Source organism: Siphateles boraxobius, unplaced genomic scaffold (genome assembly GCF_051911475.1).
Source record: "Siphateles boraxobius isolate OS27281-9 unplaced genomic scaffold, OSU_SipBor_1 13, whole genome shotgun sequence".
Classification (NCBI taxonomy): Eukaryota; Metazoa; Chordata; class Actinopteri; order Cypriniformes; family Leuciscidae; genus Siphateles; species Siphateles boraxobius.
In genome coordinates this window covers 21720113-21735360 of record NW_027508733.1, presented here as the reverse complement: position 1 = coordinate 21735360, position 15248 = coordinate 21720113, and the positions used below count along the sequence as shown (strand labels likewise).

The window sequence follows — 15248 nt, the reverse complement described above, 5'->3', positions numbered from 1 at the left end:
GTTGCATAATCTTCACTAACGACGACTTTGTCTTTTAATTTAGTCATAACTTGTATCAATAAATATATAAAAAGTGTCACTGACAAAACCTTATTATCTTCTATTTTTACTCTTAATTCCTCTAATCTCTACCAGTGGAGGAAGAACTCAGATCTTTTTACTAAAGTAAAATGAATAATATCATAATGAAAACGTTTTTAATTACATATGTACAGTACTTTTATATTATTTTAAATAATTAGTAAGCAAAATGTACTAAACGTGAAACTAGGCTACTCTTAATGCAAAATGGCCCTATATAAAGTGTTATAATTATATACTTTTTTGGAATATTGCTTGATGTTGTAACGTAGCGTTATCAGGCAGAATGAGCTTTAACACTGTGTCTACACCGGACGCGGCCGTTACTGCTCGCGTCGCAACAGCTGTTTACCCGAGACAAAGCAGAATCAGTTTACTGTCGGAGATCGCTCGCGCCACACATTTTAATCAATGTTTCATCAACCAATTGCCTTAATAAATAAGAAGGCCTAAATATAGCAGACAATATAATCAGGACTTCTCAGCTGCGCGCTTGCAATAGTCACAAGCTCACACAATACGTGACAGAGGCTTGTAGCAGAGAAATCAATTCTGTGAATTACACTGCGCAAATCACAAGTAGGCTACTACCCACCGGATGAAGAAGGGTTGGCTCTCAGTCTCCACAGGCTACATAAAATATTCATTTTATTTTATTTTTCGTGTTTGCATTTATGAGGAAAAAACAATGTTACAGACTCGACAGTTCAGCACTACGGACGTGAGCGCTCTGAAAGCGGCATTAATGCTTTGAAACTTTCACATAGACATCAAACAGAAAGCACAAAACCTTTCGTTTCAAAGTGAATTTCGTTTTGTATTAATTGTATCTTAATTTTAATCAATGTTTCATCAGCCATTTGCCTGGATTTAATTTATAAGTAAATTTAGCAGACGATAGATAATCTCGACACGGAGGCGCCTGCGGGTGAACTGGAGCTCGTCTCATGAACCGAAACTCAGCGTATAGACCTGAGAATTGAAATATATCTATATTGAAATGTCTACTTTTAAACAGAACAATTCAAAACGAAAGACAGACAGACTCATGTAATCGTATGAAATGTGCATTTCTCTCTGGCGCGCGCTCACTGAAGATCGCGAGTCAGCATCGTCAACTTCATCTTTGGCTGACACTGACTGAAAACACTTGTTTATTAATAAACAATTAAAATGTCTCCTTGCTATATTTGTTGTATTCATAATCATTATTTTTGCCAGTTCTTGTGACAGCTTTTAGGTGCTTTATTGGCAGCGCCACCCTTACATGAATCACCGTACCCGCATTTTTTAAAATATTCATTTATCGGCCATTATAAATGCCGATACCGATAGTTAGGAAAATGCCTAAAATCGGCCGATAATATCGGCCCGCCGATATATCGGTCGGGCTCTAGTGTTCAGATTGGTCCCTTTGCTATCAAATTGACATGTTGATGGTGAAGAGGGAATCAAATTGGACTCGATTTTCCATCAAAAGGAAGTTGGAGCCTTGGCACAGAGTCTTAAGGTGTCAATAGTTGAAGTAATTCAGAGGTTGTTCTTGGATCACGGGTTGGCCTTGTGAATTTCTACATTACGTAGTCCACGGCTGTCCTCTGGAGAGTAGCCTGTAGAGACGTCTTCGGTCAGGGGCCTGCAGAAACGGTCATTAAAGGGACATGATGATCTTGATAATGTTTATCTACTCCTTCATGGATAAACTACATTACATGGTGGGCGTTTTGCCTCTGCATTTGGTGTCCGGTGTTATCGACCAACGTAATGGCTTGAGTTACACTGGAGGGGAAGAACAAACAGTAGAGTCTTTACTTTCCTCTTAGTTTGCACTTTTATTGCAGTTCCACAGGTGACTGCCATCGATTTGTTGTCTCTCAAGCGATAGTTTTATCTGACTGGTTCCAAGCCTGGTGCTTCAAGTTCACAGGTAGTTTAAAAGGAATGGTTCACCCCAAAAATTATTTACTCGCCCTCATGTTGTATGACTATATTTCTTTTGTTTGAACACCAAGAAACCTGTTTATCAAAGTATCTGACTTTTAAGCAGTATTGCTAGTAGCTTATTAGCTAACTCATTTTTTTCAGTTTTGTAATTTTTTTTTTTTTTAAATCTTTATAAATGTAGCCTTTCCAGTAATGAGAATTTCTGACAGATGGCTTTGGGAAATCTGAATCATTTCATTTAATCAGTTTTAGTGAATCACTGTTCGGATAACTCATTTTAATTGGGTAGTCCAAACATAGATTTGCTGATTCATTACTCGGTAGAGTTCACTAAAGTCTCTTTTTGTCATTGTACTTTTCTTCATCGCATCATAGTTACATACTGCTGTTTATTCATATTTTTGGTTCAATGTTTTGAGTTGTATTAATGTTAATTTGAGTTTGCTCATCCTAATAGATTGTTTTTGCTAGTAGTAGTATAATGTATTTATAATGACATGTGACCAAGATGACATTCTAATAACATGAATTCAGACCAAGCCAGTTTAGTTTGTCCATTTGTGCTACTAGAGACATTCTTCACAGCATTGATCGCAAACCTTGTTGCTCAACCTGACTGCAGTAGATGGACTGGATTCACGTGGAGTTCAGCCACTGTGTCATGGATATTTAAGGAATGCTGATTCTACATTTTGCAATGCTGAAACTAGGGCCTGGTAAACCAGAATTAGTGCCAAATATGACTCTGAAATGTCAGGCTGTCATGAGACCACTGCACTTTGCGTTGAGGTTCATTTTGACCTTTTTTAATGTTGTTAAACCATTTCACTCCTCACTATGATTTAATTTGCATATTGTGGATTAAAGGTCATATTTCGAACCTGAAAATAGATCAAACTCATGCCCATTAAAAACAAGTTTTTCATTAATTTTGCTGTTACGAGTCCTGGTGTCCTTCCTGAATCACTTCCATAGCTTTGGGATGCTTGAAACTGATGATTTTGTTATGTGGATTGGTATTATAAATCTAGATAAAATAAATATATCTGAGGTAAAAGTATAGAAATCTAATTTATAATATGCTGCTTACTACACAGCTGCTATTATATTATACTGGTCAACAAATCACTTATGAGCCATGTTCGAGGTCAAATGTCCATATCTGTGCATATCTAGGGTTGTCCAAAATTGGTGCCAGTGTTCCGCCTAGATGTGCGTTGTGTGATCCGCTGCGGTTCCGACTGAGTGTTGGTCCGGAGCCGTCCTCTGTCCCAAGGTTAGCTCTGTGGAACGTTCTGGGCTCGTGTCCCAGTGAATAGTGACAGGTCAGCAGCCCATTCAAATGAACAGGCTGAGGGTTGCACTCTTTTTAGGGCTGTGGAGAGAGATCGACTCGGGTTGATGCCTGTTTATAACGCTTTTGAGATCTGATCGTCATGTTTATCTCTTAAATGTATTTCAATTAATCAAGGAACCAACAGGCCGGGACAATAAGGATATTTTTTTCTGTGGTCAGACGTTTACACATTCAGCCTTTTCCCTGACCCCATATTTTATTACAATTATACAAATTAATTGCAAAAATAGTTTATAATTATCAGAAAATAATAATTTAAAAAAAGAATAAAATTGTGAATTTGTACAAAACTCAATTTTACAGCTACAATTTAAAGAATTAAACTGAATTTGTACAAACTCAATTTTACAGCTACTATCCATCTCTATGGCAGTTCTACACTTCATAAACACTTGCTGGAAATCATTACTGATCTGTTAATAATGAACCTTTATTCAGAGTAGACTCCATATTTAATTTTTGGCCTGGCATCAACTGACCTGAAATATTTTCACTCCAGCCCCATGCCGTTCGATCATCTTTATTGTTGTGCCCTAAAGTAATAAACTCTTCAGCCTTCACAACCAGCCCTAATTATCCTGTTGCAGTTCTTATGAATCTGAATTTATGTATTACATGCGTACGACTCAACATTGTCCATATAGAATATACATTAAGCTAATTTTTCCTGTGTCCTGACTTCTATGAATGTACAGATGCCGGTAATTACTATTGCATTGGATTTTGCCATACACAGCCTGTGCCTGCAGTGTAATGTCTTCATTACATGTACATCTCAGTCACAGATGGAATCAAAAGGATGATTTATTCATTTCCTGATGTGAGCCAGAACCCCATGGACCAAGCACAGTGCTTCAATGCATTTGTACAATTTACCCAACTAGATGAAATGAGCCATGATAACATGCTACTGCAGTCTCACAATTCGAGATCGTGACCAGTTTTACATCTGTACATTGTCAAAATTTGAACATTACCTGCTTTGTGACTTCAGCTACCCAAGTCGTCATGTTGACTTGAATATTCTCGCAGGGATAAAAAAACTCAGGGAAAGTCAAAAACTTAAGATGAACTGTACAAACACTGATTATACGTTTAGCTGGTGTGAACGCCTGATACTTAGACATAGTACTTGTCTTAGACATTACAAAAAATATTAGTACAAGTCGCATTGACTGATGTATAGGACATGCTAAGAACTTGGGCTGCACCATTTGAGGGGAAAACTAGAGTTGAGTATTTTAAATTGCGATCTTTCTTTGAGCTCCAAGTTTGCTGTACTTGTACAATTTGGCCGAAAATTGTTTGTATCAATATGACTATAAAATAAGTTAAAATAATTATACTAACGTACGAATTATGTCTTGATTTCAAACGTTTAGCCATTGAGCTTTAATTTTAAATTTTTCTTTTTACAACAGCAACTGCAAGTTTAAGGGCCGTTCACACAGAACTCAATTTTGTTTAACTGCGCTACTTTTCTATGGAAGCTTATGTGTAGCAATATTCAATTTGAAGTGTAATATGCAAAATGATAATGCAATATGTAAAATGACAACATTTGCCATTTCATATGTTTTAATATGTAAATTGAATACATATTTTAACGCTTTAAGTTGCAAAATTAAAATTAAAATGTATTAAAGAAATTATTAGATCTGTTTAAAATGTTCAAGCAAAATTATCATTTAAATGTTATTATTCTTAATTGCATTTACCTTCACAGTTAAGACACTTGCGATTGCATTTTCATTAAATGTCCCTCAATGAATGTAGCAAAATTCAATGTGCGAATGCATTCCGAGCCGATCACGCCCCTGCCCCGCCCCCTCCCTCTTGTCAATCACTGCATCAAGGCGGTGCTCGGCAACATTTTGAGGTGTTGGAAGGAAACATGGCGGCGGCCGAGCTGATTCGAGCGAAAATTTACTGGCAGATGAAGGGGATCGTTAACAGAGAAATTGTAGTGTTTCCGAAGATTATTACGCGTCTCCAGGTGATAGAACCAGTGCGTTGTTGGACCGTCTGGGAGATTGTTCTGCCTTATCACCCGTTTGATGTCAACATGCTGCACTGTTGTTGTCTGATGCAGGACTCTGTTAATGATAGTTTGGTTTTGTATTAAATATTCTCATTTTCTGATACACATATGCTTAACTTTATTCTTATTACTATTAACTATAATTACCCAATAATGTTGGAGATCCTACAGGTTTTCTTTACAAATGCATTGACCTAATACTCTGAGATCACAGAATATGATGTGTCAAATTAGCTACCTAAAAAGTTGATCGCTCTTTATTTCTTCACTGACTGTAATGTTCAATAAACTTGACTCATGTGATGTATGACCATCTCCCATTTATATTTTATTAAGCATATTGATTAGATATATTGATAAATATACTAGCTACAGTGTCACGGAATCTGACGGGTCAAATTCATACCGAAAAATGTGGCCGCTCTTTTTCACCATATCTGAATGTAATCTTCAATAAAGTGACTCATTTGATGTTAAACCATCTCTCTTTTCTATTTTATAAAGCATATTGATCAGATATTTATAAATATATAGGGTCATCACAGAATCTGACAGGTTTTGATGCCATCATCTATTAGTCTAATATTTTAAAAACCCGCGAAGCCGCACAAACAAAACTTTAACCGACACAAACGAACGAGACTATTTTATTTGGAGGATGTTGGGTGCTGGGTGACCTCAGAATGACCTATAAATATTCTTTAAGTATCTAAAAAAATCGAAGCAGCACAAACAATAAAGCAAAGTAACAGCACGAATGAAGTAAAAACGATTGAGCCTATTTTGCATTGGGTGGGGGAGGGCCATCTTCACGCAATGATTGACAAGAGCGGGAGGGAGGGGGCGGGGCAGGGGCGTGATCGGCTCGGAATGCATTCGCACTTTGAATTTTGCTACATTCAATGCGGGACATTTAATAAAAATGCAATCGCAATTGTCTTAACTGTGAATGTAAATGCAATTAAGAAAAATAACATTTAAATGATCATTTTGCTACAGTTTTTGCTTGAACATTTTAAACCGATCTAATAATTTCTTTAATACATTTTCATTTTATTTTTGCAACTTATAAAGCGTTAAAATATGTATTCAATTTACATATTAAAACATATGTATGAAATGGCAAATGTAAATTATATAATTGAATTATCATTTTCATTTTGCACTAAACGTTGCACAAATGTAATGGGAAAATGTAAATTTAAATACAGAAATGCATTGCCATTTTACATATTGCATTATCATTTTGCATATTACATTTCAAATTGAATATTGCTACACATAAGCTTCCATACTTTTCCATTGTTTTTCTAAGTAAACATGCTAGACGGATGTCTTTAACCATTAAGTTTGTGTCTCATGTCCTTTGCTGTCTGACACTGTTCTAAAAAGGCGCCGCTCAAGTTAAAATTTATTTTAAAAAAATGCTTCTCCATTGACTTAATCGTTTGGCCCTAGCATGGTTGCTCAAAAGGTTTAGTTTTCTCAGTAGTAGTGATGATAGATTAACAAACACAAATAAATGTGAAAAATGGGTGGAATCTGATTGGCTGCCTGATTTTGTCATTCTAACAAGTAGGGCTGGGCGATAAATCGATTTTATCGATTAACTCGAATGTGTAGTTTACGCCGATTTTTTTTGAATGAAAATCGGTTTTCTCTTTAACAACCGCCGACGCTCCTATCTGGGTTCCCGTAGTTCCGACCGGGCTCAGCGCTTGCCATGATAGAGATACACAAACAACATGGCAAATGAACAAGACCGCAGCAGCAGAGGCACACCCGCCGAAAACATTTACAAGCTGAATCTGCAGGGCCGCAAACTCTCACGAGTTCACTGTGAGAGACGCAATTTTGTCACTTTTTACACGCTCTCACGCCACACATCCCTTTTCTCATGCAGAGAAAAATCGCGAAGCAAAGGAGATGGTTCTCACTGCGGAACATGAAATCCACGGGGAGGAGTCGGATCCAGATCCAACTCCTCCCACCTTACATACACCTAAACCTAGGCAACTCCGCCCCCTGATCCCTAAACACACCCCTAATCCCTAAACCCAACCCTAATCCTATCCATCTCCACCCCTTGGATCTTGATCCGACTCCTCCCCGTGGATCTCATGTACTGCATTGAGGTGCTACTGAAGCAAAGAGGACACTGACACCGACAGACAAGAACAGAGCAGGTTACTATCGATATGAAACAGATTCTCAGCTCTCAGATTCTGTCAATTTTATTACGAAATTCAAACAATAAACACCGTTTTGGCGCTTGTAAATGTGACGTGAGAACGCTGACAGATCTCAGTTCAAGCGGCACGTGAACGGATCATCTGTTACTCTTTACTACCAACTTACCGAGATGTAATAAAATCGATCGATCAGTGTTTTTCAACCGCGGAAAGATGTCCATAAAACAGCTGGAGAACAACATATGCCACGTAACGCAACATTTACCTCAGGAATCCCTTTTAATGACCCATAGCACGCATGTGGACTTAAAATAATTGCTATAGAGAGGAGTATTTTGCTAAATATGATAACTATATTACACATTCATTGTATTTTTACCTATATCATTAAAATAGTATAACGTTGTTATTATAAAAAACGCATTATATTTAATTTGAGTTAGTTTTAACCTTTAATAATACCAGCTGACAGGGCTCTCTGTTTACAGCATTAGGTGACTTTTTTTTTTTGAGAACAATTAACAACACATTAACGTATCTACCATACCTTATATTTATCCAAACAAATTTATATTGAATCAAGATCAGAATCAATTCACAAGAATTGAATTGAAATTGTGTAATTTGTGTTAAGCAATAATAAAAACACTAGCATACCAGTCATTGTGCCAGTCATAATTAACTTTGTCAAATTATTTGGTAGCTAAACAATTTTATTATCACAACACACTTATTGTGATGCAAGTTTTTTGTTTTTTTACACATCCCCAATTCCAATCCACCCATTTTATTTTGTTACATTTTCAATGTTTTCCAAGACAGGGCCTGTCCTCTTGTCTTTTTGGCTTGTTTCTGATTGTAATTAAATCCAGATCGAATCCCATAAGGGAATATTAAAACAAAATAAAGTTAAAACTTGTTTTGAACAATTTATTTGTCATCTGCAGATTGATTTTAAGTAGGGAGAGAAAAAAAATCGATTTAAATCGTAAATCGGATTTTTTGTGAAAAAATCTGGGATTTTTTTTTTAGGCCATATCGCCCAGCCCTACTAACAAGGCTAACATCTTTACTATAACTCAAACGCATCTAGTTCTCTTTACTGGTATAATCTTCTAATTCTTCTTTAGTTTCCCTTTTTTCCCCTCAACGGCATTATCTGAGGAAGGAAGTGCGACATTGTTTACACTCAGTGGTTTGAGAAACGCTTCCTTCCAAGAAACGAGCCCACAGTGACTGGTGCGAATAACCAGGCAAGATGTTCTCAGACTCCTGTCGCGCTTTATACGGAATCCGGTCTGAATCACCCAGCCAGATGTTTCCAGCTCATCTACCTCGCTAATTAGCACCAAAGCACCTTGTTTGAGATTCAGCCATTTGATTGGCTGATTGAATGGACCAGAACAATTGGCCTTTTCCAGCTCCAACATTAACGTTATAAGTGGCTCGCGTTCAGATTGTTCTGTCAGCCCCAGATGAATCTAGTGTTTACTGAAATTGCTTTGTTGCTGAATACATGTCTATAAAAGATGCATTATTTAGTATGAGTAGTGGGTCGTAGGTGGCATGATTGTTTTATACAATGGTGGCCGGAGCTGAACCCTTCAAGTTGTCTGCGCTACTCAAGGCCATGTAGCCTATGTAGTTCGCTCCAGTACGTAATTACTCCAGAACGCTCTATATAAATGTCATAAACTAGCCTTTACTGAGTGCCATGGGTTTGATCTGATGACATTATGGGTTTCTTTCTTTTCTTGTTTTCTTGGCACGCGCTCCAGTCTTTTGAGTGCCTGCTGAAACTCTGCTCTTGCCCGGGCTAAAGCTCTTTATATTGGGAAACAAACCACATGGCTTGAGCGAGGAATTACTAGTAAAGCGTCCTCTTATTGCACTTGCACGTCCTGTATTTGAAATCTGAAATACCAGACGTGGTTTCGGGAGTGTATTATGGGGCACTTTGTAGAGCTTTTCTAGTGTTGATCAAACAGTCTTCATATTTAGTGGTGTTTGATTCCTCCTTGAAGTATCTGAGAGCATCTTGTAAATTTAAACTCTATTTTTAATAATGGAAATGCCAGTGCTTTTCTGCTTAAAGTGCATAACATATCTGGTTATGATTACTCATTTTATAATTTCAAAACCATGCGCCATCAGCATAAAACAATAGTGTATTTTGTATTTATGTATCTTTTGTAAATTATGTAAAATATAATTTATTTATATACACTTTATAATTATATATTTGACTTTGATTTCTCATATGAATAATTTATCTTGTTTGTTTTACAGGGCCTGACTGCTAAACCACTAATAGGATTCACAGGAAACCAAGGGGTGAGTATGCACAAAATTTTCAACCTATTGTTTGGGGCCATAAACCACTTGAAACATTGATTGTCATGTTCCATCATGGAGCCACAGACCTTGTGTGAACCTGGGACTCTCCCCAGTTAACGTGAAGTGTCCTGGTTGTGTAGGTAATACGAAAGCAGTGAGAATTTGATGACTGTGTAGCTGGAAGTCATCACATCGCAGTAACCACAGTATCCTCTGCTCACTGTTGCAAAATCAGCGGTGAATCCATGCGAAGTCATAGACGATCATTGGTGTGGATCTCCAACTCTTCAAAACTGACAGTGGTCGGGACCCATTTTCTCAGACATATACTGTACAGGAAGTGGTTGATGACAAATTAATCTTCTGTTAACAAAACCCACTACGTGAAATTTTTTTTTTCATGCACTCTAGCTCAACTCAGACCTGACAGCAAATGGCCCAATAAATGTTCATGTTACTGTTATCTACATCTCATTTTGTGGTTTGTCTGCCTCGCACTGATTTCATAAGGCATGAAATCAAAATTGACCCCTATTTACTTTGTTAGTCCACGTTACTAGTCTTGTGGTGAACTTCATCGGTGCTGATCAAGTTGATTCTATATATATATATATATATATATATATATATATATATATATATATATATATATATTTTTTGTGTGTCTTTGTTATCTTTGATGAAAATCTGAAAATGTACTTCCCCTCTAGAATGGCCTTTCTTCTCTGATGACGTCAGATTGACGGCTTGGGTTGAACATCCCCTCCAACTGTCAGTCTGCTGCAAGCTTTGACGATGAGCTGAATGAAACGCCCTCTTTTCTAGATCCAATCAATGCCCAGCGGGAAAACACAAGCCATGCCCTATTTTTTTTTCCATTTAATATTCCGTTTCACTCAGAAAATGTCAATACTGAAGTAAAGCTGGTCGCAACGTCTGGATCACTGTGACTTTAAACTGAAATTGTCTTATGCAAACATGCAGAAACATGACTGCAATCGTTGCAAATTTTGTCATTAGGACAGAAGGTGTTTAAGGCGTATGTTTCCCAGACTTTTAGCCAATAAACTGACAAATCTGTCATTTACTCAACGTCATGTCTTTCGAAACCGATATTACTTTATTTCTTCAGTGGGACACAAGGAGAAGTTGAGTAGAATCAACAGGCTGCTTGGGCATAAAAAAAAAGTTTGGTTCCGGTTGGTTGTCAGTTGATGTCATGGGTCCGTAGGGACTTTTTTTTTCTTTTCTTTTTTTTCTCCAGTGGCAGCAAGGGATAGGAAGAAAATTATTATTTTGGTTATTTATTTTAATTTACAGTAGCGATGGATAAGCTACTCTATTTTTTTCATAACATAGCCTACATGTACTCTACCACCTTGTGTGTACCAGCATGTTACACACACACACACACACACACACACACGCTGATTTTAAATGTGTGCGCGGGGGCAAACGGGGTTGCCTCATTGTAAAGTGTTACCAATTACACCGATTCAGACGTCTCGTGAGTTCAGTGTTGGAAAGATCAGTTTTAACCATTGATTAAAACGAATCGGTTCAAATGAGTCATTAGTTCGCGAATTGGACGTGTCATTATCGGACGTGTGCGCGTAGTGTGATTTATCCCGGCGGTTAGGACATCCCACAAGATTTGTGTCATCACAGAAAACATTTCATCACTGGATAGTTTTTTCATTTATTTAAAGTGTGGTTTATATGTCAGCTGAATGTGTGGAACGCTTTTCAGAGAAGATAAGGCAACGTATATTTTAGCACAATTCCCACCCAGCGGTAATTCAGGAAAAAAGAAATCTCCGAATGCTCCACATTAAACTTTAGTCTTCCGACCTTGCAATCATGTCGATTCATTTTCATTAATATGTGCAAGGGAGAGAGGGCAAGACGGTGCTTAGTTTTGAGACTGTGAAGCCTATACCTTTGCCTGGCTCCACAGAGAGTGCGCGCGCGCGACCGGGGCTCTCTCTATCTCTGCTCGTTCAGTTCATGCGCCCTGTCACAAGCGCAGCAGTGCATCTACATGACAACAACGTTGTGTCAACGCCCGTGGCTGCCTCGTTTGTTAGCATTGCTGGAGGACAACAGGCTATACAAATACGGTGCTGTACAAAAACATAAATTATAGTTCGCCTCAAAGTTTTTTTATTTGTGGATTTATTTAATTTGTATTTCTTCCCCAAGCTCATAAAATAAATTTGGGTCGCACATAAATTGACAGGATCGGTCGGAAACCGGAACCAAACAAAAATTGTTTTTATGCGTTTGCTTGTTTCCATAATTCTGGCCAATATTAATTAGCCAAATATAATTTTCATGTTTTGGTCAATAACTGATACATGTCTATATAAAAAAAAAAGTTAAGTTCTTTATTTAAATGAAATGATGTACAGAAACTGTTAAATACCAGAAAATTGGCGATCGGTAATGTATTGGATTATTATTATAACGCGGCATTAAAATGCCATAAGTAGTGTCACGTGATATCGCTAATAGTTGTTGGCCATTATTATTAATAATAATATATGAAGACTAGACTTTGCAATATATTAGTTATTGGTCAACTTCTCAAGTTCTCAAGCAAGTTCATTGCTTTGGCAAAGTATCTGTCAAAGGAGCTGAAATTGAATCCCCTTATCAAATGAAGGCTGTGCTTAATTTTAAACTCGTGCACCAGATAAATTTAAAATTAAAATGTACAGAGTTTTCGGCCATACCATGGTACTGTTTTATTACTGTCAGATGTCAAAGATGCTTGCTATTCTGAAGGGTGGCATGTAAAGTGGTTTGTCTATAAGCCATCAGTAGGATTTCACTTCATGGTGTATTTACTGACTCATCAGGAACTGATCAGAGCTTTTAGTGGCATATTATGAGCAGGCAGACAGCATTAGAAACCTTGAAATGATATTTGGATGCAGCGAACCAGAAAGGATGGAGAGGCGGCCGGTCGCACATGTTCCTCGATACAAAATGTGTTTATCTTGCAGGCCCATCAGCCTTCGCATTGGTAACCAATTGGTCGGGTTGAAATTTGCAAAGGGCAGGTGCATCCATGAGCTTTATATGGACAGCCTGGTCTTTCTGAATGAGCAAGGCAAAGTTCTTGTCCTGGAATGAGCAGCATCCTGTCAGAGGAGCAGAGGGGCCGCCACATGGCCATAAGAAGCAGCTTTGTTCCTGGTTTGGACCAGAGTTGAGACCAGGGGAAACTCCAGTAACGTCACTCTTTCACTGATGAGTTGATTCATAACCTTTTGGGAGATTTTTCCAGTGGTTTGTACAGCATTTTGCAATCGTAAAGTGACCATAAGGTCAGAGAATTAATGGTTAAGTAAAGAAATTAATACTTTTATCCTGCAAGCATTAAATTGATCCAAAGTGGCAAAGTTATTTATAATTTTAAGATTTTGTTTTATATAATTGCTGTTCTTTAACTTTTCTATTAATCGAATACTGAAGAAAAATATTACAAAAATAATAAGCAGCACAACTGTTTTCAACATTGATCATAAGAAATGTGTGTTGAGCAACAAATCAGGATATTAGAATGATTTCTGAAGGATCATGTGACACTGAAGACTTGAGTAATGATGCTGACAATTCAGCTTTGCATCACAGGAATAAATTACATTTTAAAAGATTACAATTTAAAATAACTTTTCTATAAGTTACTTGCACTAACTGTAAATCATATTGGATTTTGTTCTTTGAGGTGCATCATGTTTTTGGTCTGTGACGCAAGCTCTTCCTTTGAGAGCGTTTCCTCTCTTCTGTGGTTTTTTTTTTCTCTGTCAGTGAAAGCACAGCGAGTCTAGAAAGGGAGGTTAGCAGCTGCGTCATGTTTTCTGAATGAAGAAACTATGAATTGCAATTTGTATTTCTTAAAGCGTTTTAAACTGCAACGTCTCAGCCAATGCATATAATAAAACGCAACAAAATAAAAGCCGTAACTGCTAATATAAATCAACAGCTTTTATTGCGACACCACTGAGTGATTGTAAGTGGCAGCAGAGCTTATGGACCCGCCGTCTTTGCTTGTTGAATATCTCATGTGGGAGTGTGAAAAATGGCGTGTGAGCCGAGGGAGCCCTCGGGCTGGTGGTGAGAGCCTCGGACCCTGGCTGTTATTTATAGTCGGCCACCTGCAGGCCACACACGTGTGAGGAACCCTGGGTAAACAGAGCCAGTGCTCAACGTATGTTGTCGGGTTACTGTTCACTGGGCCTCTGTGGGGAAAAAGTTATTTTAACACTTAATGTATAGCATAGTCTACATGGATACATTCACTAGATTTGTTTTTATAGCCTTTATGTACATTGTTTGGAGGACAGCATTGGGCAGGGTGTGCTATAACAGTTTTTAATATAATGGATTAAAAAAAAAGTGTTTTTTTTCTAATTGATTTAATGGAAGACAATTAATAATCAATTATGAAAAAAAATATTTTAATTACATAACCTATTTAATTGATAAAACGAATGAATGTATAAACTAATACTCATAGCAATATACTTTTTATAAGATTTTAATTGTATAAAATTATTAATTTATTGTAGAATTGTTTATTTAAATTGTGTGTAATTGTTAGTTATTTAAATTAGTAAATTGTTTAATTTATAAAATGGATAATGAATAATAATAATAACTATTTAAATGTATACATTTTATGCAAATATATTATACAAATACTTTATTAATTTTTATTATTTAATTTCCCCCCATATTAAAGGTATACTTTTGCTGTTTTGAGTTTGAGGATTCCTGCTGCGTGCATAATGTCAATGTGATCGTGTATCTCTGTGAATGAGATCACCGTTCTCTTGTTAAATGAGAAATTAAATAAAATGCGAGTAGGAACAAGGCCGGTAGAGTTGCCACTCACACAAGATGAATCTCAGGAAATTGCTGTGAAACTGTTGGCCATGTTTTTCAGCCCTGCATCTGTGCTTGACAGCTGCTGCTCAGTTGATGGGTGTAATTTGGCTCACGACACGTTTGTTTGCTGCTGTCTCAGGTGTGCTGCTGAAACACCTGTGTGACGGCTGCTCGAGCCGGAGGTTGGTCGGTATGGTTGCACATTAAGGAGATTACAGAATCACCCCTTAGGGCCACAAACCTCAGTTGTTTTAAAAGAGGTCAAGTGCAACTCTCTTGCAAAGTACATTTGCAGTTTGGTCACTGTAGAAAAACTAATTTGACAAACATTATGCATCACCCATTACTTTCACTTCAATGTACGACTATTTCATCATGCATTGAATTCAGATAAAGAGTC

General features: G+C 37.3%; 2 protein-coding genes across 2 annotated transcripts in view; one reads left to right on the top strand and one right to left on the bottom strand.

The window, feature by feature from the left end:
* The window catches only part of LOC143736071 (uncharacterized), a 795401-nt gene that overhangs the window by 717903 nt on the left and 62250 nt on the right, over window positions 1-15248 (bottom strand). The window lies entirely within an intron of this gene.
* Window positions 1-15248, top strand: part of ell (elongation factor RNA polymerase II) — a 44453-nt gene that overhangs the window by 14920 nt on the left and 14285 nt on the right. The window contains exon 2 of the mRNA XM_077226620.1: window positions 9905-9949. Coding sequence (XP_077082735.1) covers window positions 9905-9949 — 45 coding nt within the window. The remainder of the gene's footprint in view (window positions 1-9904; window positions 9950-15248) is intronic.